The sequence below is a fragment of the Amphibalanus amphitrite genome, unplaced genomic scaffold (genome assembly GCF_019059575.1).
Source record: "Amphibalanus amphitrite isolate SeventyFive unplaced genomic scaffold, NRLGWU_Aamphi_draft 000062F_arrow, whole genome shotgun sequence".
In the NCBI taxonomy this organism is placed as follows: Eukaryota; Metazoa; Arthropoda; class Thecostraca; order Balanomorpha; family Balanidae; genus Amphibalanus; species Amphibalanus amphitrite.
In genome coordinates this window covers 482,195-508,757 of record NW_024881558.1, presented here as the reverse complement: position 1 = coordinate 508,757, position 26,563 = coordinate 482,195, and the positions used below count along the sequence as shown (strand labels likewise).

General features: G+C 50.1%; 1 protein-coding gene across 3 annotated transcripts in view; it reads left to right on the top strand.

The window, feature by feature from the left end:
• The window catches only part of LOC122378594 (protein nervous wreck-like), a 57,117-nt gene that overhangs the window by 1,356 nt on the left and 29,198 nt on the right, over positions 1-26,563 (top strand). For all 3 annotated transcript variants that reach the window (XM_043359831.1, XM_043359832.1, XM_043359830.1), the window contains exons 2-7: positions 7,460-7,557; positions 12,770-12,815; positions 14,045-14,127; positions 18,031-18,175; positions 18,951-19,087; positions 22,887-22,947. In XM_043359831.1, the coding sequence (XP_043215766.1) occupies positions 7,460-7,557; positions 12,770-12,815; positions 14,045-14,127; positions 18,031-18,175; positions 18,951-19,087; positions 22,887-22,947 (570 nt within the window). The remainder of the gene's footprint in view (positions 1-7,459; positions 7,558-12,769; positions 12,816-14,044; positions 14,128-18,030; positions 18,176-18,950; positions 19,088-22,886; positions 22,948-26,563) is intronic.

Here is a 26,563-nt window from a genome sequence, read left to right as displayed (position 1 = left end):
AACGCCCATAGTAGGGCTAATTAAAAATGCCAAAATCAAAGGGGGGCACGGTGTCCCGGTGCCCTCCCCGTTCCGCCGCCTATGGTTGCTTGGCAGAGGTGGCGTCTCGTTGAGAAGCTTAGCCCCCAGCTTAGCCTCAAGTAAACAAGATCCAAAATGTTATTTCAGTTACAGTGTTGTTTTAAAAGTTGTGTTAGCGATATTTACCACGATGCATTTCAGTGCGTCCGAAACGGAAGGTCAAATCAGACAGTGCGTCCCATACCGCACATTTCATCCATCGTGATAATAGTAGACCCGGTTCTACTCTCACTTTTTTGGACGACCTTATTTATTGCAATGCAATTTAATCAGGTGCAACTATATTGTGTAATTGAATTAAAAAACAACTATGTAGTAGTGTAACAATTACGCTAAGTTATGAAGGCGGCCCGACCTCGCTTGGTATGTTTTTAACTGACAATGTGTAAAGTACCTCATTCACAAAGGTTACGAGTTTCTCGTTCATAGTATTATAACACTGAGCTGCAAGATATCATTAGTGTAAAAGGAGTCACTCCGCCATAACATTAGTTCTTGAATTAACATGGCGAAACTATGGTTCAACTCTACAAACTGCCGTTTTAGTCATAGCTCTGTAACTATAGAGCTGTACCACAGTCGCGCAGTCGAGCATACTATAGGTACACCATGTGTACAGTGTACACTCATGTAGGCAGTATAATGCGTTACAGTGAGGTCAGAGTGTTTGTGATGTCGTTCTACTCCGTCTGCGTTTGTTTATGGTATGCAATCATGTTACGTGGAAATGGAGCTGCGGCCTGCGAGTGAAAATGCAGTCTTTCGTATATCTAATACCTTCTTCAGAGTTAGTAACTTTCATTAGACTGTGGAATGCTTTTTTATATTTACAGCATGAATGGTGACCTTCACTTAACGTCGTTAGTCTGAACTCTTCCCGTCTAGGACTTAGTATATGAGTTTCATTATTTTGATGGTCAACGAACCTTATCGATCTAAATTGGCAAACTTAGTTATTTACGAAAGCCATAGACACTAGACATTCATGGACCGCGCTAAGCAAATAGCTTAGCTGGCACCCGATTTAAAGTTCTTAAGCCTGACCTCTAATTGAATCACTTGGTCTATACTGCAGCACTGTCATGCAGCTGGCAAATTTTGTCATTTCTTGCGACCGTTCGTTACTAAATGGCATGCTATGTTCATAGCGCACACTTTATTTATTTAATTTTCTTACTCTAAAAATGTCGCGTGATGGGTAATGCACTTTCATCGCTGTGGGCTATTTTGTGTGACCGGCGCATTTGTCACGAGCTGGCCGAACTGGCCGGCGGCGCCAGAGTATCGACGGCTGGCATCTGTCAGCGTCGCTCTCCTGTGATGGTTCACAGGCACTATAGCGGCTCACCCACGGCCGTGAGAGGTGGTCAGTCAGACGAAACGGGCGTCATTGTAAACCGGGGACCAACCGCCTGGCTGGCGACTGCATGGGCTGGCTCCGGTGGTCAAATGGGTACGACTGAAACGGTCAAACGAGAAACTGAAACCGAAACGGTCAAATGAGTGCCGTACAGCCATCTAATCGAACTATCAGATGATCTAGTCTATATCGAAACTATGCATTTCTGTGCAAAGATACTTTGATATCAGACTGCAAGTCGACATGCTCTGGTAGACGCAACTCATAACCCAACTTTTGACGCCAGGTTATAGATCAATGGCAATAAATACCTGCGCTCCCCATACGTGGTCGGTCTTGCCACTAACTTATGTCACCACCTGCCTCGCCCAGCCCAATGTTTCCGAATTCCGACTATGCGCGTCTTTGCCGAATTTGGTTCAATGTTCCAAACAATGCGATTACTTCTCCTTTTTGTGTTCTATCCGTGCTGCGTCTCTTCCAATCTCCATAATTGTGCTTCCATTGGAGCACCGTTGGTAAACAACGTCCTTTCAATCTAGGTGAACGTTTCTTTTTGGTGTGGTAGACATTCGGTCGCAAGACAGATTGATTCAGGACGCTCATCCTTTATTGATAATGATGTTTCTTTAATCAGATCTTACCAAATGACATATGTTGTTGTGTAAAGTTGATATTCAATATTCATGGAATCCGTCTCCCAAGTTTAGTAACTTTTGATGGTGGGCCTCACGACCGTTTCCTCAGCTCCCAGGAACGTAGGAGACGCCTTACCTGTCTGAGACGCTTCTCGCTCTCGCTTGGCCTGCCTCCTGAATGTGGTGTCTCCTGTGGTCTCTCCAGCTCTCCACCGTCTCCTGAGTCCTGACCTGACTACATTGTTATCCGTCTCCCAACGTTGGTATCCGCCTCTCCGCTGCAGTGCCCCTCTCCTGAATGCAGTAGCCAGTAACCGTCTCCTAACTGCAGTATCCGTCTCCTGACTGAAGTATCCCTCTCCTGACTGCCCCCGGCCCCCTCCCGGCCGTCCGATACCGGATTGGCCCGGAGCGCCGGAGCGCCGCCGGCGCCGCGGCGGCCGGAGCCGGAGCTATGCTAATATTAGGAGCACTTATCTGCGGGATATGGGCCGGGACCGTGGATCCGCCGCCGGCAGTTCGGTCCGAGTACGGCTGGCTCTGATGTATCGCCCACCACTCACGGATCTCAGAGCTCGAGCTGCGTGGTATGTACTGCAGATTGCAGACCTTCGGAGGGTGACGATGCAAACCTGTGTACTCTTGGAGACTGACCGTTGGCTGTCCTTGAATTGAGGTTACCGCCATAAACCGCAGCATTTTTGGTCATCAATTCTGCTTGCTGAAAGAGAAGCTGGTGAATGAGCGACCCGCAGGTGCATGGTTCTATTCGATGATCCAGGTGTAGCCCAAGGCAGATGAGCTCATGACTTGGACTGTTCGTGTCCGCTGAATACAGCGGGCTGAGCTGACTTCTGGGTCCGTGACAGGAAGGAAGCTGAAAAAGGCGTCGTCATCGCAGCGTTCTTTGCTTTCTTTGAGAACTGAGTACCTGTGGCTCTAGCCTGGTCTCTGATCGCACTGCTCACTCCGAGGTGCCCTCTCCTCCGCGGTAATTAACGAGCCTCTAATTAAAGACATCGACCGTAATCATCGGGGATTATGTTGGTCCGGGGATGTCGGTGGTCCGCCGCTGTGACAAACAGCTCACCGGAAGTGACTGCTCTGCGGCTGATCAGGGCACGGAGGATGGCATGCGTGCTGGAGCTCTGAGGTGCGTCTGTCTGCAACTAGCCAGGAGCCGCAGCACTGCTCCCTGGTCCAGCTGTGATGGAAATGTGCCACCCTCGCTGCCCGGGCGGCCAGACGTCTGGTGTTTCCGGGTCAGAGCGCCGCGGCCTCAAATGAACGTGATTTGGCCGGGCCGTGAACCGTTCCATCTGGGCTCTGCGCTCTCATCTGTCATCGATCCGGCGCTGTTTTAGACACGGTGCTCCACGTGCGCCGTTTCCGCCGGTGGCTGCGATTTAATTCGAATTCTAACATTTCAGCTAGACGGCAACAGTTTTACTCGGACGTTATTAAAGATTCAGTCGGGAACTTCGTGATTTCGGCGCTATTTTTTTCCACTTGACTGCATGATTGATTGCATTCGTTTAATTTTGTCAGAACTTGGCAGTTCGCCTTACCGAGTAGGATAATTTCGGATTGGGTCACCCTTTTTATCACACTCTTTTTATGAGCTGCTCCGGATTTTATCGCATTTCTATGGGTTTATACCGCCCCACTCTGATTCATACCAAACCCGCTCTGGTCCATGGTGTACGAGTAAGCTATGCCGGGTTATATCTCACTTCGACACTGGGGCTATGTCGCACCCGTACGTCTGTCAATCCCAGATCATCGTCAGTTTGATTCCTGAGGATTCCTGCAATTTTTTTTTGCTCTTACCTTTGTTTCTCGCTTTTCTGTTCTCTGTTATACTGAAACATTAATGTTGGATATTTCCCCGTGCCTTGATAAAATCCTGCTCTGTTGGCCCCTGTTGCTTCAGCGTGTTCTTGTATGCACGTATGACGTGGTTGATAAGTCATACCACTACCAGCCTCGGTCTCGTAGGTGGCTTGGCTGCCTGGCTGCCTGCCTTATGAGAAAGGCTCGTTGTTTGATGGATATGCTTGCATGTTTTGGTCTGTGCTGTTTTTGTCTTGCATGTTTTTGTCATGTAACGCACGAATGGTTAAACGTGCTATCTTCTGTACCTAGTTAATGCGATGTTTTGAGGTACTTACATACCTGTCCCGCTTTTCATGCACATAATTACATTAGTTTATTGATTGTGTGCACGAAATGGAGAGGCGTGGTGCCATGATGCCTGCCCCACTTGTTTGTTGCTGGCCGCCATCTCCCCTGAAGTGTTTTGGAACTACAGCCGGAAACCTCAGCTCTTGCCCACTTGCGGGGTCGATAAGCTCAACATACAGAAATCATTTCGGCGTATAACAACGTGTGTCAGAGGCAAGGATTTCCATATTTCAACGACCGACACAGCTAAATCTCGGAGGTACGCCAATCTCCTTATGTAACCCCAGCTCCCCACAGAGAAAGGTTTAGCATAGCTGCGGGCCTGTGAGTCTCACCATCCCGACTCTATCGCGCAACCTATGGTGATCGGCTGGTGGGGAGGACAGACCCACCAGTGGCGGCGAGGGTGGCATTGTGTGCGTGCCGCCCCGACCGGTGCCAGTGGCCAGCTCAGATAGGCCAGCTCAGATCGATCGGAGGCTGCGTCGGCCTGACCTCGACAGACCGGCCGGTCGGCTGGCTGGTCTGCGGTGGTGGGCGGTGGGCGGTCAGGGGATGGTTCATCAAGAGCAGGGATGGTGGGCAGGAGTGGTACTCTGAACCTGAAATGATGTCCTGAGTTTGGCGATTCTCCCTTCTCTCCCTCATCCTCTCTCTCTCGCTCTCTTTCTCTCTCTCTCTCTCTCTCTCTCTCTCTCTCTCTCTCTCTCTCTCTCTCTCTCTTTTCTCTCTCCCCGAATCATGTTCCACCCATCTGCCGATTTGGTCATTGATCTTCGATCTTCTCTGATTTCTGACCTATGACCTCTGACCCCTGACCGCCACTCCGACCCCATTTCAGACTGACCACTCAGTGCACTACCGACTGCTCATTTTCGGGGATGACCGGGGCCAGCAGCCGCCGTCGGTCTCGCCCTGTGTAATCTCTTCGGACAGCCCTCGCTCGATGACCCAGCTCTACTTTTGGATGCGCTACATCCTTCTCCAGCAGTGGTGGCGGTAGCGTGGGCCTCAGACCCCTGTGGGACGGTCCACAGGACAATGTCCGGTCGGACTAGAGCTGTTACGAGAGGGAAGAGACGGCAAGAGGCGCTCTAAGAGAGCCGAATCGGGACAGTTGCGACAGTCACTGAACGGACTGTACCGCTGTGGGTGGATGGACAATGGTCGTTGGCCGGACTGGGACCGCTGTGGGACTGTCCTGATCATAAAACAGCCCACGGCCGGCTGCAGAGAGGAGCAGTTCCCTCCACTGCCTCAGGGACAAAGTGCCAATGTGTGGGCAAAAGCTCGTTCGCTTAGTGTGGTCATGTCCAAAATATCCGAACACGGCGCGCATAATTTAACGTCAGTCGGAACAACGACTAGTGCTGGTGCTGAGGTCGGGATAGTAGATCAGTCGATCAGCTCTGAATGGACCTGTTGTCACTGCAGAGTGGCAGCAGCATCGGCATTCTGATCTGAGTAACACATTCGCCGAAAATGGCTCAATTTCCGCTACAATCTGTCCGGTGAGGAAACTGTCTTTGCCATGGCATCCGCAGTCGACATACAGAGCTACAATCTTTCCTAAAATCCTCCCATTGCTTGGAGGGACCGCCACCAATGCCTTCTCTACAGGCAGCAGGTATGGTAAGTACCTACAGGGTGATTTTTTAACTGTTAAAAAGTAAATGTCAATGGTGGTCCCTAAATCGAAAAATTGCGTGAAAAAAAGCAATGCACGTGATAGATAAATCTGGGACATTTTGTATGGTGTCATGATTTGTCCCTTTTAACCGAAGGCCTCGGCCCCAATGGTGCCTGAAAATGTCCCACCAATCGGGCACGCATGGTCCACTGCCGTTCAGTAAAGAACGACACAAAACGATGATTTTGAAGCATTGAGGCAATTCGAAGCATGCGATCATCGAGGAGATATCCCAGAAAGACGTTAAATAATGCACGAACAAGCTTGTAGTCATAAATAACCTTCAAACGGTCCATCTGGCGTATGTGCAGCCTCTGAAGAATCAGTCTTCAGGGAGAAAGAAAAACAGCGAATCAGACACCACCAGGGCCGCCAGTATCGAAATCCTCGACCTGCCCTTCATAGACTTCTAGTTTTTGGACCCAGCTATGGCAGATATAACAAGAAAACATTGGAAATATCTGGCAGAGCTAAAAATGGGTGATGGGAGTCTTTTCAGTCCGCCTAAAGGGTCTAGGAGTCCACGGTGCTGTTCAACACGTGCTCAGGCGGGCATATTCGTGTCGGTGAGAGAGGGGGCAACTTCAAGCACAAGTAAAATACACGATGGACGTTCCTTCACATCGTGTCTGCATGAAATCAAAATGTCCCAGAATGCTTGTCATCCTGGTATATAATTTTGCAATATATATTTATATTTTAATGCCACTAGACCTCATTACTTTTTAACAAGTAGAAAAAATCACCCTGTACTTTCCAGTCTCCTCATGCGACCGTCTCCTAAGACGTCTCGTCCACGGCCGGCAGGTAGGGTTTCCAGTCTCCTCGTACGACCCACCGTCTGTGATATCCGCTCCACTGCCGACTCTGCACCGTCAGCACGTCTGTCCGTCTGACACGGCTGCTATTTTCGGCACAGTGGCCAATCCGGGCCGAATCTCGGGAGGTATTTTCGGCAATCGGCAGACATCAGCCCGCCTGCAGGCTCGCGGTGCTGGGCTCAGCACCCGTGCCCGGTGACCTGTGTGACAGTAGTGGAGGGATCACACCGTAGCTGTCCGGAATGACGGGCTCCGATGAAGAGAGATGCTGCTAGAATGAGCTTATCAGTCTCCCAGTAGTCCTTCTTATGCTGCTCTATTGTCGCTCTCGACACTCAGATTTTCTCCGTTTGTTAGAACTTAGAACTTCGCATTTCGCAATATGACTGTCTCCGTGTACTCCTACAGACCACTGACGACTGACGCATCCCTCGTGTTCTCCCAGACCACTGACGCATCTATGTCCCTGTACTCTCACAGACCACAACCGTGTTTCTGTACTTCCAGGTTCCACTGCACAGACCACTGAGCACTGAGCTATCTCCGTTCACCCAAAGACCACTGACATATCTCCCGCAGACCACTGACGTATCTCCCTTTTTCTCTCACAGACCACAGACCACTGACGAATCTCTCCCTCGTCCTCCCACAGACCACTGACGTGCCTCTCTATTCTCTCCAACAGACCACGCACGCCAAGTTCCTGAAGGCGCTGCACTCTGAGCAGCTGAGCCGGGCACAGGCCAAGAATCAGCAGGAGTGTGACCTGCTCGAGGATATCAGGTCAGCATCGTCGACCGTCGCGCGCCATGTAGGCCTAAGTAGACGAGTGGGAGGCTTGAATGGGCTAGCATCTGCTGCGATAACCTAAACCTATTATGCTTGGAGATCTGAAGGTCGGTACTTTTTCCAGCCAAACGGATGGTATCGAGATGGCTCTTGCTGAATGGTAACTGCTTTATTGCGACTAATGCTCGTAATCGTGTATTGCTTTTTGATAGGCTGATGTATCCGCTGTACAGGTAAATGATCCGCGCAGTAAGAAGTCTGTACAGTGTTGCTCAACTGTTCAAGCGTAGGGATGGTGAATTAATTGTTTCTTCGAGGAATAATCGCGTATTTTGTGAAGTTGGTCCGATGATCTCGATGCACGCTATAGAATAAAAGGTGTGTCTTACAATGAGTCAGGTGGTAAGGCTCAGGGCTTCAAGCCAGCAGTTATCCGAACACTATTGATAGTCCATAGGGTTGACGAGGTATACAGGATCCCCATCTCTGATTGATTTTTACGGAGCGAGCGAAGCGAGCGGAGTCTTAAGTACAGGCTCCACGGCACACTTTTTCGGTTTTTCGTTTCGTTTTTTCGCTTTTTCGGCTTCAGTAGACGATCAGCTTCACTTGATAACATTGGTGTAGCTCCACGGCAGCGAAACCGAAAAAACGAAATCAGCAACTCGAAAAAGCGACGCGAAAAAACGAAAAAACGACTCAAAAAAGCGAAAAAGCGACTCTAAAAATCGAAAAAGCGAAAAAGCGAAGCGACTCGTCCAACCCAAAAATTTGGATCGACAATAAGTTTTTCGGCTTCAGCACGTGACGATGTGGTGATACTGATGCATGTTTCCAACGATTCATATTTCGGTACTCCTAATGGAAAGGAAGGAATGTAATCGCTCAATAGTATTTCAGTGTCGATATGCACATATTTTCCACGTGAAAGGATTGAATAGCGGTTAATTATGCGAAATATATGCACGTATTTATTTCATCTTATGATCTTTTGTAAAACCTGTTCATCATGCTTGATAGCCGCGCCCTGCTAGGGGAGCGATGTTAGAACACCACCTGCAGCTTTTCGCTAATATCTAAAAAAAAAGGTGACGTTTCGCGACACTGTTTTTGTCACACCTTATCAAGCACCTTTTTTACACATGCTATGAAAATTTCAGGACCAAGGTCTCTCAAGGTCAGGTCACCAGGTCAGGTAACCTGGTGAGGTAGTCAGTGTGACCAATTCAGAAAATGTTCCAATGCTTATCATTGGTACACCAGGTAACGGATGGCTTTGGAACTTTCAGCAATTCAAGAGAGTAGCAGTATGCACAAAATGTATATCACATAATTTCGATATCGGTAGCCCAAGGCCACGTCAATTTTGCGACCCCCCCCCATTGCCTAGAAACTGAAAATTGAAAGGCGTTTTTTAACGAACGTCATTCTAAACACTCTCAGGTTACAAGTACACAGAAGCGTATAGGAACCATGGGTGCAGTGGATGCAGCTGCAGCTGCACCCACAATAATTATCGAATAGGTGCCGACAGTGCATTCTGCACCCACAATAATCTGAAGCAAAAACCCCTTTTCGCATCAACGCTACTTCACATGCAGTATGAGTTCAGGATATTTTCCCTTTTACCCATCTTTCGAGTCATTTGCTTCTTTGTCTTCATATCATATATATGTATATGTATATATATATATATATATATATATATATATATATATATATATATATATATATATATATATATATATATACGGAACACATGTGAAATATAAAAACGGAACACATGTGATAGAACACATACACATGACCCACTCTAGAAGTTTTAGCTCGGTATCTTGAAAACAGGCCCGAATAGGCCGCTTGCACTGCGTGAATTATTGACATTATCAAAACTTCAAAATGCAATGCTCCGATACCCTTTCGACGTCGTACAGTACACCCCTCGAAGATCGAAATGAGCCCCCCACCCGATGCCGCTCCCTAACCCCCTCCCCCCCGCTCCACGGGCGATGGTTGGATGTATTTCTGCACCCAGAATGTTCCAGCTGTTCCTACGCCTATGCAAGTAGGTACACATGACACAATGAACCGGAATATGGCACCCGTGACCCCTTGTTATGCCCTGAGGTCATATCAGGTCGCGAAAGGTATGCACAATTTTCGGTAATAAATTTCGATAAATGCATGCTACTATAGAGCGATGAAAACACATTCGATGTGTTCCACTGGACGATACAAATCGACTGATATGCATCACGAACTTTCCGGCCAGGTCATGACCTAGACCAGTCCAGTTAGCTTAAGGTTCATTCGATGCGTCTCGACCAGAGAAACACGCTTCTGGTGAAGGAAAGCTCGTGCAAGTTTAGAGTCAAAAGTTATTGCGGAAAAAACTGTTTTTGCAGAATCGTATATTTTGGACGCTTATGCCCCTGCAGGATAAACGGTGGACCTTACGTCAAATCTGAGGTCATGCTAGCGAAAGAACGTTAAAAGAACGTTTGATTGCGCCTCTCCGCGGCGCTATAGCTCTATCCATTCCTGAGCTATGGACCGATTTGTCGAAAATTGTCGAAGTTTGACCTATAGATATTGGCGACATTTTACCTTCGATGACCTTTGGTGACCTGCCCTTTGGCCTAAACCTGACCTAAAAATGGCCGAAGCAGTTTGTTCCTTATTTTTTAGCTCTTTCAAGTGTCACCTACGGCGTGTCGCTACGTGGCTCAGGAGCCAAGTTAGAAGGGGTGTTCCCCCTTCCAGCAGGGCGTGGAAATCCAGGAGTCCCAGCGGGGCGCCGGTTAGTAGCTGAGCTGCTGGAAGTTTAGTCAAGCCAGTTTCCTACTACAAAACAGACGAGATCTAGTTTAAGTAATTTCCATCTGTTAAAACAGACAACAAAACAGACCCCTAAAGCCCTTAGGCAAAACTGCGACCAAAACATTGCACTGGTTGCAAACAAAATAAAAAGAGCTGGCGGTTGCACAGCGCGTTCCAACTAAACAAAAATCAGCGAAACTCGAAAAACTCAAGTCACGAAGCGATAAATCGAAAAAGCGAAAAAACGACGCGAAAAAGCGATAAATCGAACCGAAAAAGCGAAAAACCGAAAAATCAAAAACCGAAAAAGTGTCCCGTGTAGCTTGACCTTTACGTAGAATAACGGAAATTTCTGAGTATGAGCGGCCGGCCGGCCGGCCGGCCGGCCGTGGTCACGCTTTTGCGAGGCTTATATCTCAGCAACCACTTGACCGATTTACATGCGGTAATTTTTGTGGGGTAGCTTCATTCCTTCTACCAAGTATTGGACTATTCCCGATGCATATGGGTGACCCCTTATGCACGTGCCACGTGCAAAACGAAGAGGTGTCACTTTTGTAATTGTTGCAATATCTCGGTAACTACTTGGCCTATTGCGCTGAAAGTTGGCATGTAGGTAGGCACCCACTAGGCACTGCATATCCATGTGCCAGAGTTGGGGTGCTGCTGCACGTGCGCACGTGCAGGGGTCGTTTCCAGATCTCGAGAACGGCTGGACCGATGGCGCTCAAATTTGGTACATGGTTAGGGACCGGTTAGTAGGGTGCCGTGCAAAAGTCAGTTGGGACCCATTATGCACGTGCGCACGTGCAGGGTGCCGCTTCCAGATCTCGAGAACGGCTGGGCCGATTGTGCTCAAATTTGGCACATCGCTAGAGACCGGTTAGTAGGGTGCCGTGCACAAGTCAGCTGGAGGTACCCCCTCGAAATTTCGCACGTGCAAGGCTCACCCTCTCGCTCGCTCCGTTAGTCGCCCCAAAAGGCGCTATACTGGTAAGTTAACAAGGTAAACACTGCCCTTTATAACCTTGTTAGCTCGTGAAATTGGATTTAGTCATTTATTACGTTTATTACGGAGCGAGCGAAGCGAGCGGAGTCTTACGTAGAATAACGGAAATTTCTGAGTATGAGCGGCCGGCCGGCCGGCCGTGGTCACGCTTTTGGGAGGCTTATATCTCAGCAACCACTTGACCGATTTACACGAGGTAATTTTTGTAGGGTAGCTTCATTCCTTCTACCAAGTATAGGACTATTCCTGATGCATGTGGGTGACCCCTTATGCACGTGCCACGTGCAAAACGAAGAGGTGTCCGTTTTGTAATTGTTGCAATATCTGGGTAACTACTTGGCCGATTGCGCTGAAAGTTGGCATTTAGGTAGGCACCTACTAGGCACTGCATATCCATGTGCCACAGTTGGGGTGCTGCTGCACGTGCGCACGTGCAGGGGTCGTTTCCAGATCTCGAGAACGGCTCGACCGATTGCGCTCAAATTTGGTACACAGTTAGGGACCAGTTAGTAGGGTGCCGTGCACAAGTCAGTTGGGACCCATTTTGCACGTGCGCACGTGCAGGGTGCCGCTTCCAGATCTCGAGAACGGCTGGGCCAATTGTGCCCAAATTTGGCACATCGCTAGAGACCGGTTAGTAGGGTGCCGTGCACAAGTCAGTTGGAGGTACCCCCTCGCAATTTCGCACGTGCAAGGCCCACCCTCTCGCTCGCTCCGTTAATCGCCCCAAAAGGCGTTATACTGGTCGTTTATCGAAATATTTCAGTTATCTTAATCCGACTTGACGATCAATTTGATGATTGTAATTTATTATTTTCTTGCAAAAAACTTTTTTCTCTACCCCTCGCTTTCCCGATTTCTCTCCGTGTTTTCACTCTGAGTGTGGACGGACCGCCGACCGACCATTTCAATAAAGCCCGTGCCCTGATAGCGGTTCGGAGTGCTGCCTGCGCTAATGAATTGGGGCCGGCGGGCTCAGCACAAACAGTATTACCGTGCGAGGGTGGATTAACCATTGAAATTAACGGGGATCAACGGATAGCCGCCTCAACCGAACAGTCCCGGGCGCGCTAATATCAAGTAGAGGCGATAAGGCAATGGTACGGGCACTGGGCAGGCTATACTCGGTCGGTGAAACGTGGATGTCGAGGGGGCTGAGGCTAGCACGGGTGTGCGTCACCCCGCCTCTGTCCTTCCCTCCCTCCCTCTCTCTCTCTCTCTCTCTCTCTCTCTCTCTCTCTCTCTCTCTCCTCTCTCCTCTCTCTTTCTCTCTCTTTCTCTCTCTCTCTCTCTCTCTCTCTCTCTCTCTCTCTCTCTCTCTCTCACTCACTTATTCAGAAAGTCACTGCTTCTCTACAATGTTCTCTCTTTTCACAGGAACTTTACAAAGCAGAGGGCCGCTGTTGAGAAGTCTTACGCAGAGGTAAGCTTTTTACCGCGTGACAGAATCCAACTGAATGTGCTGCCGCGGTTACATTTTCGTTTTGCGTTTGGACGGGATTCCTTTTGCGAGAAAATACGTCTTGATGTGGTGTTTCCAATAACGTAGGATATATCTTCATTCAGCTTATGTCGCAACTCGCAGCTCATTCCTATCTGGAATTACGTTTGAAGACCTGACTTCTGGTATTGTGGTACCTCAGCATTATGCTTCTGTGGTATTGGCAGACATGGCTGGTTAATGACACATTTCGTTGTAATTATAGCAAAAGCGGAAACTTTATTTATTCACTGATCTTTTGAAGCAGTTCTTGAGGATATAACGTTTTTTTTGCTTTTGTGAGGTGTACCAGCTATTTTCTTAAGATAGGCGTTCCCATGTCAGATCTAAAAGTCATATTTATTTGGGAGTATTTACCACCATTTTATGGAAGATGGCTATCCAAAGGGACTCACCTCTGAGTGCCACCCGCATTTCCTGTGAGCCGTGAGGGATCGTGAATTTTTCAACACAACTATTTGGCTAGTCAGCTTAACATATGAGGGGCGAGGGCGTCGTCGCCCGTCGTCCGGCCTTGTCGGACGTTTCCCTGAGGATTGTCAGAGTATGGCCGGTGACTAGAGGTGGCAAAATGTGGACCCGAGGACCCGGTCCAAAGAACCAGTCTGGACCCATATGGGTCCAGACCGGTTCCTGGAAATTTTCTGACGGGTCCAACCGGGTCCTACCATAAACTATACATCTTGCACACTACACATTATTGCAAAATATGAAGTGAATGAAGTGAATGTTTCTTTGCACACAGTAGCTCATGAGTACCTATTCCCAGTGGGAAATAGGCTGTTATACATGATGCAACTAATGATTACAAGAAGTTTGTATTAATTGACTTTTGGGGACCGGGTCCAACGGGTTCCGATTCCAACTAAGACCGGGTCCGACTGGTTCCAGAAATGTCCAGCCGGGTCTGGTTCGAGTCTGGTTCCCAAAATTTTCATCTTTTGCCACCTCTACCGGTGACGTCTGTAATCTCGAGGGATGTCTGGGTCTGCAGACAGTGCCTGACGGCGCAGGCTTATAACTAAACATGTCTGCTGTGTGGTGTTATGTGTCTGGAGTGCTGTACGACGTCCATTGTCTGTGCATGTCGGATGGTGCTGTCTGACCCACACGGGCCGTCTGTGTCTGACTGTACCGGTTCTCTGCCGCAGGCGCTGCTCAAGATCTCCTCGGCCTACCTCCACAAGAAGATTCCACAGCTGCCGGAGATACAAGGCGACGGCCCCGAGCAATGGTCAGTAGGACAAGCGAAATTGGTCTATGCGATCCGAATGACGATGGTTAGCACCGCACTGAGCGATACTGGTCGTCTCTTCTGAATTCTTGGTCACCAGGACAGCCATATTTCTGGAATGAAAGAACGCTGATTATTAATTTTTCAACTCGACATTATACGTTTTTCATTTTCGCCACCGAACTTCCGGTCAAGGTCAAACTATGTACTCTGTCATTTTGACGAGCTAGCTCTTCACCTGGAGAGGCTGCCTTTAGCCCGGTATTCCGGTAGGGGAGAGTGGGGCAAAGCGGCCACCCTAACGTTTCTAACGATGCCGACGCTTGATTTTTAAACTTGGAAAGATTCTTTCTATACCAATGTGATCCCTATTAAATTGTCTTTTATTCCAACTGCGTTTCATTTCCAAAGGCGTTCACATATGGGAGATATTGACAAAACTTTAAACCTATAGCATATTGGCCACTTTTCCCCATCCCTGAGGCAAAGCGGCCACTGGCGACTTCTCAAGTCCCGATATGAGAAACAGAATAGTTGCCTCATGCACGACTAGGGTATTTGATGGTGACAAGGTTTAAGGGAAGATGTTTACTTTGTTATCTTCCCACCTATTGCTAAACAAAGAAAGACCTAAACAAAGAAAGAAAGACCAAAAGAAATTTGACCTGTGACCTGTTTCACCAGACCATGTCAGGCTGTTATCGATTTGGCGCTTATCAGCGCACATTATCGGCGCGTTTTCAGTCTTGTTGTGGTTGTTAACTCTCCAAGGTATGAAATGCTGTTTGTTCTTTGCATTTTAAGGTCACGTTAAGGTCAAATCAAGGTCATTTACCTTAGATGACCTTAGTTGACTTTTTTCAAGTTATACGATTTTTCTAGATAAGTGCTTGGAGCTTATTTCGAACTTAACACCCATTTGAAGATTTAAGTAGTTTTGGTGCCTAACGGAACATGCTACGAAGCCGTCAAAGGTAATCGACGCCTACCTTCTATGGATAGCCGGCAAGACACCTACTGGTCGGGCCTGACCTGACCCGGCCTAGCATGAAAACATCATCCTTGATCAAAACTAGCTTGAAATTCGTGATTAGCACCCCAAAAACCTCCAACCTCACTTTACAAAGTTACAGCATTTTTTCGATTTACCTACATCAAAGCTCTGTACTGAAGTTCAATAAGGTGAACATTGGTGGCGATAGCCAATAAAATGGACGCAGCGTTGCAAGGGTGTTGTTGTTTTGTTCAAAAAGAACATTTGGCGATAGAAAAATAATGTCAACATGGTATCACCCCCTTCCTCCCTCCTCCCAACTCCTATACTGACCGGAAACCCCCAGGCGGTGTGCTGCGGTCTGGTAACCCGCCGCGGCGCGGCCCGGCGGGGCGTAAGAAACCACGCGGCACCGTCTGCTTTGACGTCTCATAGTGACTGGTTTAGGCAAATTTCGGCAAAAAATGAGAGCTGCCCCCGATGCAGAAATTATTGGAGAACATTTTGATATACATTTCCACGCGTACCACCGCGTATCAAACTTTGTAAGGCAATAGTTTGCTTGTCAACTCTCTGAATCAAGAAGCATTTTAACATTTTTAGCATTTCGGTCAAAAATCATACATTTGGATGAATTTTGGAAATTTTCGTGCATACCATCATCTTCCTTATAAGTCAAAGATAATGAAAACATGTCGCAACGATAACCTGCTGTTCAGGGAAACGAGTGAGAGGGCGTTTTATTGTAGTGTGCTTTTTCGCTGTATGCAGGTAGCACGACGCTGGTCAGGACGAAGCTACACTTTGAGAGTTTTTTTTAGGCATAAACAATCATTTTACAGACGATTTAAGGTGTGATTCGGATGCGCTGGACAATTCTACGTGGAATGAATAACAAAAAAGTGGAAATCGAAATACTTTAACTTGCCACTTAATGCGTGCTAGGATGGCATAAGTCCCCACGGTGCAGCGGCTAGCGTGGCTCACCCGGCGAATCAGTCCGATTGTCTGATTACCCGGGCACTGATGGGAAAAACGGCCACGTAAGAGCCACCTGACCAACCGGGCCATGGGCGGTATTAGCCGAGCTTGTCATTCTTAGAAAATCAGCCAGGACAGTCTTGCTCTACCACGAACATGTAAGCTCGTTATTTTCACTACGATGTGGGTACTCAGAAGATGTGGCTGAACTTTTCACCAATTAGCTGCCAAGTTGTTGGCGTATGTGCGCTGCCTGTCAACCTGTCAAACGATGTTTGCGTGTTCCTCGAACCTGTCCATCTTCTTACCATCAGACTGTCTCACGCTGTCTTTATTAGCTTGATTATCACATAGCATCTGGAAACTGGTGCTGCCACATCTCTATCACTGCAACTGGTTGCACTTGGGAGCTGAGCTACAGATCTCTCTCCATCCCCTCCATAAACATCGAGCTGTATGACATTGCTGCCGTCTCCGCTGCCGTCACCAAAACTGCTCTTATCATTGTAGACCGTTTTGTTTTTATATCCAATCCAAGTCATCTTTCCAGTCCCGTCACCCTATCCCAGCTTTACTCTCGGTTTCAGTCCGCATTCTCTGCTTCCGGTAACGTAATCCCTGCCATGAGACCCACACAAACCCCATTATTCCCCACCAATCCTGCACCACTATCCTCTCTGTGTGTCAGAACCATCCAATCACACTCTCCCATGGGGCGGTCCCCTCGGCTGGTAATCCATGTGGAACACACCTGATGCCACGGCTGTTCGCCGCGTGCGCTCTGACCTGACCTGGCCCCGTTCGCGGCCACTCGGGCCGCCGATTACGCGTCTCTGCCGCCCCGGAATCGATACGGCCAGCGGCCGCCTGCTATCGGCTATTTATTGGCGGTATATCGACCACCGGTCGGTCGGTCCGGCGCGGGAGGGTGGTGGAGGGACATGGACTGGTAGACAGCGGCTGTATAGCGGTGACGTCACCGGAGCTGGAGAGGTACCCAGTGACGTCAGAGTGCTATAGTGACGCGCGAACGCCGCATGGGAGCGGTCGTGGAATAAACCTAATAACTGCCGGTGGGAATTATTTACTGAACACGACAGCGCAGTGCTATTTCTGCGGCACTATGACTGTGATAAGTGGTGTACGGTTTGAATAACACACGATATTGCGTTCTGAACCGCATGGTGCACTAAGAATAGTGCTGACATTCAGAATGAAGCATTAGATTATATTTGGAACCCCTAGGCCGTACGTAAGCCCTTTGACCATTAAAGTTCATTCATGGTAACGAGGCTTATTTATAGCGTGGAGCTGTGTTGCCCTCGATGCCCTGCATCGTGACCTCGCAAGAGCTGTGACATTTCTGCCTGCTTGCTGTTACCAAATAAAGTCGCACTTGACAGAGTGAACAACTCATGATTAATGATGGTAATTCAGGAAGTTTTCACTTATCTAGATCATGAAAATGTTCATGATCCGACGTGGCATGCGTTTTTGCACGAATGCCATGCCAGGAATGTGTTAACAGTGCGCGCCGTGTTATGCTAAGTGCTAACCATGGTTAATTGTCACCTCTGTCCCAAGAACTTGTGATATGCTTATGTCTGTCGGCAGACATTTATACCCTTTTCCGAGAAATGCTCGCCGTGCGGTGCACCTCGCAGTCAGCTGATGTGCGACTGCGATGTGACTAATGTCTTCTGCTCACCGTGCTGTCTCCCCGTAATGTTGTTATACAATATATGTGTCATGTGCTTGCTTTGCTTACTGGGACTGACTTTTTTGCTCTACGAGCTGCGACTGACTGATGTGCCTCGGAACATGTTTTCAGCATGAAGGACACTGTTGGACGAAACTTGTGTGTCGCGCTCTCAGTATTAGACTCAGCTACTCGCTTTGACTGACCGTGTCTCCCTTATTCCCCTCAGGAACGTATTCACCGTTTGGCGTACGCTGCTCGACGAGACGGAGAAATTAGCCAAGGCGCGGATGGCCGCTGTAGAGGTGTTCCAGCAGCGTATCACAGACGAGGCCAAAACAGTGCGCACCAGCAAGGTGCAGACCTCCAAAAAGGTCAGTCCGACATCCCGGGGGTGTGGTATGTCGCCACACGGGAGGAAGTGGCTCGTTAAAGGGCGTCTATGAAAGGACAGCTTGACGTGTTGCTGCAACAAACAGATGACCCAAAGGTCATCGTGATTGTTATTTCATATTTAATGCCTCAAACAGCTGCAATTTCCGATTTAATAGTTTCGTGATAGGGCTGTTTGTCAGCTGTCACTGTGCTATTGGTCTATTTGTCCGTCCACTGTACCCACGGCTGTCTGGCTCGTGAGCTCACTGTGACGTTATTTAGCACGTTGTAACGCGCCGTGATGCACTGCATACAGTGTTCCGGCACGCTGCTGCATGAGCTTTGTTTTTGTTGTTGTTATTTGCCGCTTGTTGTTATATTTTGCCGCTTAAACTGAACCCGTATTACTGTGCAATGGATCGGGGAAGAGGCCAACTAAGCGGCTAGGTTGTACAGCAATCCCAGCCGTCTATTTGTACTCGTACATCGGCTCCTGGATCAATTGGCATTGCAGCTGCTCGCTCCGATCTCTCTCTCTCTCTCTCTCTCTCTCTCTCTCTCTCTCTCTCTCTCTCTCTCTCTCTCTCTCTCTCTCTCTCTCTCTCTCTCCGCTACTTATCCGGCCAGATGACCGACTCTTAATTATGTATCTGTGCCTGGCCCTGGACTGACCCGTGTCTGTGTATGTTCGCGTCATTGACCTGTATGTACTCTCTGAGCCTGCGTATGCACTCTGTGTCTGTGTAATAACTCGTATCTGTGTGTCTCTCACAGTGTCTGGAGCAGCTGCAGGCCATCCAGAAGGAGCTCCAGGGCTGTGTTCAGGAACTGGACAACTGTAAGAAACGCTACCAGGAGGACGAACATGTGGCCCACGATATCCGAGACCGTGCCCAGCAGGCGGAGGAAAAGTGAGTAAAACAGTTTAGGGGCTGATTTTAGTTTTTAGCGTCATCATCATGCTCTCCTGCCGACCCACTTGTCATTGGGCTTCAAATGCTTGATGTGATCTACCAGATTATTATCAGACTGAAGAACGATAGTGCGTCAAGAGTATCGGCTCGGGATCCAATATTATACCTCTGAATGGCTGTGACTGTGTAGTGGGATAGGTTAGTAGCGCACGGATATCCCATGGAGGCACTCGCATGTAAGAATTTCACTGTAACCTCATCTACGAAGCCTCGAAATCATGTCTAAGTGGTCGGTAATGGCAGTGCAGTTGGAGCCGCGTGTTCAGCGTCACACTGCACTGTCTCGGCGCCGTGCGGCCCCCGGTCTGGGTAGACTGAGCCGGCAGACACCTGGCTGGGTAGACTGTGCCGCAATACAGACACGGCGCCGGACGGACGGAGTCTGTGTACTCAGACTCCGTCCGTTACCCTGTCCGTGCTCTCCGTCCGACTCCGGCCGTACTCCGTCTAGACCGGGAGGGAGAACTGGGTAGGTCGATTGTGAGCCTTTAAAGCGAACTGAAACGGTTGAAAACGAACGGACTGAACGGTATTCCTTTGTTGGCATTTTAGCCACTGAGTTCGAATTTTAACTATGTAACTCATGGAACAGCTTTGAGCTTCGTTCGACTCGTTTAATTCATTACCTACCTATAATTATATATTATAACTACTGCTGTTAACAAATATCCAGGTTCATTTATATTCAACCAACTCGGGAATTTGGATATCGATTTGTCTTTTTTACAGCATGTCTCGAAGAAATGGCATGAATGTTAGCATTTTCCATTTGCAGGCCTTTGCCAGTTGCCACTAATACACATTTTCAAATCACCTGCTTGGCTGTCCGTTTACTGATTAATTAGTTCTATGGCCGCGCTAGGTGTGGGGACAATAGTGTAGGCACGGGTTGATGCAGCATGTACTGACTGTTGGTCATGCTCTCCCTGCCGCCGCCGGCCTGGACAGACGTACTCGTACTCGGTTCGGCTGGTAGGTCCCAGCTTCCAGCTCTCGGCCCATTCGTTCGTCTGTCTGCGTCTGTCTTTGTCTATTCGTCCGTCCGTCTTCGTCTGTTAGTGCGCTTCTGCAGTGGTCTTGCCAGCTCGGCTTCCTTCAATCGGTCTGTCTGCATATATACACTACAAGATGCATATATACTCTCACACTCGCACGCTGTGGCTAAGCCGGCTTCTGGGACGACCAAGCAGCCTGCTATGTCTGATTCACAAGGCTGGGTCGGCGTCAGACAGACTACACTCCAACATTGTCGCGACCGTAGCTGCTGATGAGGCGGTCCACGAAATCGAACCTTCCTACCAGAAACTGCCATGGTTTTGAAAGGCCACATAAGCGTTCCAGACCACATTGTTACAAAGTTTCGCCACCAACTAACGAGAGTGTTTTAGCGGGTCCGCGGCGCGAACACTTGAACGGGCTGTCCAAAGTTTGTCGCTAGTTGCCGTCTGATGGCTGGTGGGCGGCGGTCGACAGCCGTGGTGTGGACCGTCGTGGCGTAGACAGCCTTAGTTTGGACAGCCCCGGCGGCTGGGAGCAGTGTAGATGGAAATGGATGCTTTTCGAATTCACTGCCAGTTGCCACAGACGACGAACGAACAGCATATTGCACTTACGCCCGCCCAGCCGGCTTTGCTCTGTGTCACCCGGGTTGTGCTGTGTTATTGCTATTTGCTGCATTCAACCGTGGCGATGTGCTGCTAGCCTCTTCTCTCTTCTCACAGCTGCCATCTCATATCTCTCGGCATTCGCTCTCTTCTTGCAGCGGAGCTGACTTTCAGACAGGCATCATTTCTCGGTCGCATCTGTCGTCGCTCCACTACGAATGTCCGTGCCTGAATCTTCTGCCGCTCAGTCTGGCCTCACTGCTGAGCGCACCTTCGCTTCTCGCCGCAGTCACGCCTTTCAGCCTGTCGCGCTCACCGTTTGTCACCTTTCAGCCTGTCTCGGTGCTGTGTGTGTCATTTTAGCCTGCCGGCATTGGTCTCTTAGCTCACTTAGGGCTGTCACATCCCTTTACCAGACATTTCGCGCGGAGCTGTGCCGCAGAGAGGCCATTAGGCGAGCGGTGGGGCCGCTGCCGGTGTGGCCGCTGGGACTTGGGCATTGTGAGGCTTATGCCTTCAGTTGCGGTTGGTAATGTGACGAAGGGAATACCCGCAGCTGCAGTAGCACTATTGCTTCAGGCACCATTTGAGGTGCGTTGTGCCGTTATGCTCAGGCTTTCTGTGTGGAGTGCTGGGGAATTGTGGTGTGCTTCAAACGACCTTTACGACGGTTCTCTGAACGGAGTGTTGAACGAGTAGAGGGACCATCCGGGGCCGTGCGGGCACGTCTGCCCGCTAAGCTGTGATGTTCTGGATACTCCTTGATGCATAGTGAAAATTACTCATTAAATGAATATTCCATAAGCTCACTTAGGTGGTAGAAGACTTCAGCCTTTTCCAACTGAAGACTTCATCGGTTGTGTGGTTAAAGGCATTCATGTGTTAAGAATGATGTCCAACCACACTGCCCTTAACTCAGCCAATGCTACCTACTTTGTTTCCTCCGAGATGTTTATCTGCATTACAGATTCAAACCATTCTCTGGAAAATCTCAAACATGACATGGGCCAGAGTTTTACAATCTCCGCCACAAAAGCTCCGGCTCCAGCCGTTAGCGGTTGACTGAGCACTGAAGTTTGCGTTCACTGAGCTGTGACTGAAATCACACAGCTGCGATGCTAAACAGGCCCCAAGAGGCAACTTGTGGGCGGTTTGGGGCTCGGCGAGATACCCGGGCTCTGAGAGGGACGACGCTGTGTCGCAGACTCGGATGACACGCGTTCCTCCACCAAGTCTCTGGGTCTCTGGAATCTGGCAGAGGGCGGTCGAAAGAGGAGAGAGAAAAGGAATAAATGGCGTCGATGACGTCAGAGGTCCCCGACCGACGAGCGGCGAGCGCTGGTCCTTCTGGGCGGGGCGACCGGCGCTCGACATTCGACAGCGATCAACTATTTGAGCTGCGACCAATGATGACGAAATCAGGCGCGATAGCGCATAAGGTCATGCATTGGTGAATGACGTTTAAAATTCGACATTCAAAATCCAGGCTGCATGATTTGATGACTGACCATGCTCAAAAGGACATGATTGAATGGATTTACAAATGGTTCAAATCAAACCCCTACCATTTTCTATCGGTAAACGTTTGAGACTATGAAATGTTTTCGAAGCGTTACTCAATAAAGTAGCAAATAGGTACCGAAGTGATGTATCGTATATTTTGGCATACCAGAGACGTATTTAACCGACTGACATGATTCACGACCGTCTCCTCCGGCTAAAAGCTCACTATATCCCGAGATGCCGCGGATACCGCCGGACTAACGACCACGAACGGCATGACCCTGCCGAGCGGCGACCATAGGACGCTGTGACCCTACAGCGGGTGCGGCGGCCGGCCAGCCCTCTCCCGGGCGGTACTGCGCCGGAAGACATCAGCGGCGGTCGGCCGGAAATACCCCGGGGCGGGGCGGGGCGACCCGTGCTGGCTCGTGGCCGCTGAGCTGCGCAGAACGGGGTGGGAGGGACGATGCGGGCTGAGACGTGATAATTTTGTGGGAGTACGCGTCGCCTGCAGCTCGCTTAAGATTGGTTTTGCGGTGGCAATAGGCGCGTTTGTGGTTAGTTTTAGGCCGTCTAGTCTGCTGATCGGCATGGTGTGACTGACGGTTATTTGTCTGTCTCTTCCGCAGGCTCAAAAAGAAGAAGGGTTTCTTCACATCACTGTCGTCCCTTCAGAAGAACAGTGCTAAGGTAAGTGCAGTGGTCGCGACATGACACGACCATTTACTGGTGGGCAGCGTGCGCTTATCGTGCTGTCTTAATAGGTCACGCAAAACGTTAATAAGACTTGCGTGGTCCCTAATGCACCTTTTATTGGGCTATTCGCGTTTGAAATGTCAGAAGCTCTTATGAATCAGTTGCGAAGTTGAAGACATAATGCTGTTTGCTAGGATGATCTGTCGAATCGTAAAGCTGCACCCAGCACCATTTGCTCATCGCTCCTTAGCGCTTACAAAGCTAACTACTCTCGACCGAGCCTCACGGCAATTAACCCCCGTCGTTGCACCCCTCGTGGGACTCTGCTGCGTCCAGCAGAGCCGTTTACCCGGGGTTAGGCCGGCGCGGCGCGGTGTGACCCGACCCGCACTTACCCCATTGCCACACGCTCAGCAGGCCCGGGCCGGTCTCACTCAGTGTCATTTGCCGTGACAGGCGGGTTGTCAGCGTGGCGTGGCGGCGTACCACGGCATGTGGCTGTGTTATGGAACCAGAGTCAGTACCGACGACAATAGATAAAGCTTGTCACCACCTTGTGGTTAGTTGGCCTTCGTGTGTTTATTGTCTTCTTTTTCGTACGTAGACAGGGACGTAGCCAAACGGGGGGGGGGGGGCACGGGGGCCATGGCTCCCCCTGAAGGCGAAAAATAAAATGAAATTTATTTTTTTGAAAAAATAATGATAACAGCTGCACCACACACACCCAAAAAATGGTGGGCCAAATCCGAGGTTTCCTTTTCTGGAGGGGTACGACACTAGGCCGCGATCTGTGGCCCCTCCCTGAGCAAAATCCTGGCTACGTGCCTGTACGTAGGGGTGTATCGATTTCTCAGAACACTTTCCATTGGTCTTCAACCGAGGTCCAAAGTGCAGGCTGTAGACCTCTCTCCTGTTAGGAGACCGGACATAATCAATGCTCGCCACTACTAAAAGCATGCCCTCCCCGTGTGGCGCTGAGGTCGCTGACCCATGACCGCTGTGCCCGTGTCAGGCACTGCACTCAGCTGACTGGGACAGGAACCCACCCATTCGCCGAGCGTCAGCCACATCGACCCACGCTGTATCGATCCCAGCAGCGCCCAGCGTGAATGGGCCGCACACGAGCTGTGATTCTGTCCGTACAGGGACTGACTATGACAGTGGTATAACCACATCACTGTCATTTATCGGATAGCACTATGACCTAACACGTGGCTTTGGCTGGATGAAGTCGCCCACACGCACACCCTGCCGTGGCGTGTCAGAGTGTGTAACCGGGCCGGTCGGCGGCGAGTGTAGGAGGCGTATTGATCACTCATCGACTGACCTGTCACGCGCGCCGAGCGCTCGCCGCTGCCATGTGTGTGTGGGGAGGAAGGGGGCTGGGTGTCCGCGTATAGTACTGCTCGGAAACCCTGCGCCGCCGCCGCCGCCGCCGCCGCTGCCGCCGTCATCGATCTGCACGCGGCGCTCGCGCTCTGTCCTCTGTCCTTCTTCAGAGAGGACGAACGCCGAGCTGGCAGCGACCCTGACCTCTCCCTCCCTCTCTCCTACCGGGGGTGGAGAGGCCGATATTGACTCTGTTTACTGTCCACGGCGGCTAACTGCTCTAAGGATGGGTCGCCACGCCTTTTAGTGACCGGAAGTTTCTGTCGTCGACGATAGCAGCGATAAAGCTGCTAAGCTACGTCGGCTGTCGGAGCGATTTGGCTCTCCAAAAGTGGTAGAAAAGGGGCTTAATATAAGGAAAAAATGGCTGAAATGACCAGTTTCGAGGGAACCACTGGATGACTGGCTGGGTGAGGAAATTGTTATTTGATTATAGTGTCGATGCCCGGCTAGCTGTCGTTCAGAGGCTGTGTCAAGAAGACGGAGCGTGCCAACTTTGCCCACGACTGCGTCATTGTTGCGTCTGTCCGGCTGATGTCTGTCCGTACTGATTGGCAGTGCCTCTAGTCGCTAGACCGCCGCGCCGACCGCTGCAACTGGTCTCCAGTTCGATTTCGGCTGGAGAGTACCCTCAGTAGGCGGGTCTGGTCCTCTTGAGACTTCTCTAGCCCTAACCCTCGTCCAAACCACTGAGCTATCAACTGGGCAATCCGCCCGACTGTCGGCGCCAGTTTCACGGTCGACCGAGCTTCGCAGACGGTGCTCGAACCGACCCAGACTGAGCTGTCTGCAACTGGTGAGCTCCACCGCTCTCTGTGGCAGTGAATGGCCCGGCCTGAGAGCTGCTCGAGATGCCGTCTGGGTCGGTAATGCCGCGCGGGACTGCTCGTCACAGACGTCTGGCATTTGTCGGTGGTTCTGTGGACGATTCTAGCTGTGGCTGCTGGATGGAATGTTTCCCACTTTGGCACAGAGTCCATGCTGCGTAGTCCAGAGTTCACGCTGCATATGTCTACCACGGGGGCATTGGTCGACTCAGATTACTGGTCCTCTGCTTAGCTTCTGTTGATTAATCGGTCGGCTGACCGTGCACAACACCCGGGAAGGCTCATGTGAACGTTGGCGTCTTGAGGCTGTTCTCGAGCCGAGCCGGGTATGTTCCAGGTACCCGAGCCGGGTACTTACGTATGCATACATGTTTCAGCTTGCTCCCGAGTGTCGCACATGCCGCACCGAGCTGCGCAGTGTACGGAGAATCGATGAATATCTAATAGCATGTACCGCAAACCAGTCGCATTTAGAATCAAAGGTCCAACAGGAAGTAGGAAGGCGGGTTCAATTTGTCCGCTATTGCGTTTCATGTAAGTGCCCATGAATTGAACCGTGACAATGCCTCGTTGACAGTCATCATTCACGATGACAATGAAGCTGAACAAAGTCATGTTCGCTAGCGATGCATTTAGATAACTTTCCATTCGGTAGCCACTAGCTGCTGCTCTCACGGCACTCTTTGGCAACTCTTTCTTACAGTCAGTACGTTCTTCTCTTGGAACTCCGTCGCAGTCTTCTTAACAGTCAGTGTGCAGTCACTTTTGCAAACAACGGCCGCCCTAGCAGTCAGCGGCGGTCCCGTCCACTGTAGTCAGTGGCCGTTCTTCCTTCGCCCAGTATTAGACCGGCGTCCCCGGTAGCCCAATAGGACCGGCTGCCACCCGGCGCCCTCGGCGCGGCGGCCCAATAGGACAGACAGCCACCCGGCGCCCTCGCGGCACAATATCTCCCAGTCCAAGGCAGGCCACCAGCCGCCATCGACCCATTATAGGAAGGCCGGTCTGCATTGTAATCGCCCGAGCTCGCCAAAACAGTGCAGTGGCGATCTCTGGCCGATTTAGGGAGCGCAATGATATTGGCTATCGGCTCATTGCCCAGTAGTTGCAGTTTGCATTTGCAGTGCTTCAGGTGCAGCAATCGTGTTCAAATGCTGTCGCCTGTCACTGTGGAGTGGATACTGTTGACGCGGGGTAGATGTGATTTGTCGTTAGCAGATCAAATGTCCGCCGGTTCTCTGGTGAGCCGTGGGGCTGTAAAAACGTCGATCCACTGGTGTCAACAGGATTGAGTTCTGCACAGCGCGCTCGGCACTGAAATTGAAGCCTCTTGTTTGGGTAGTGGTGTGGATAGGCTGCTCCCACACAACTACGAGAATGGGAGCTGTTCAACG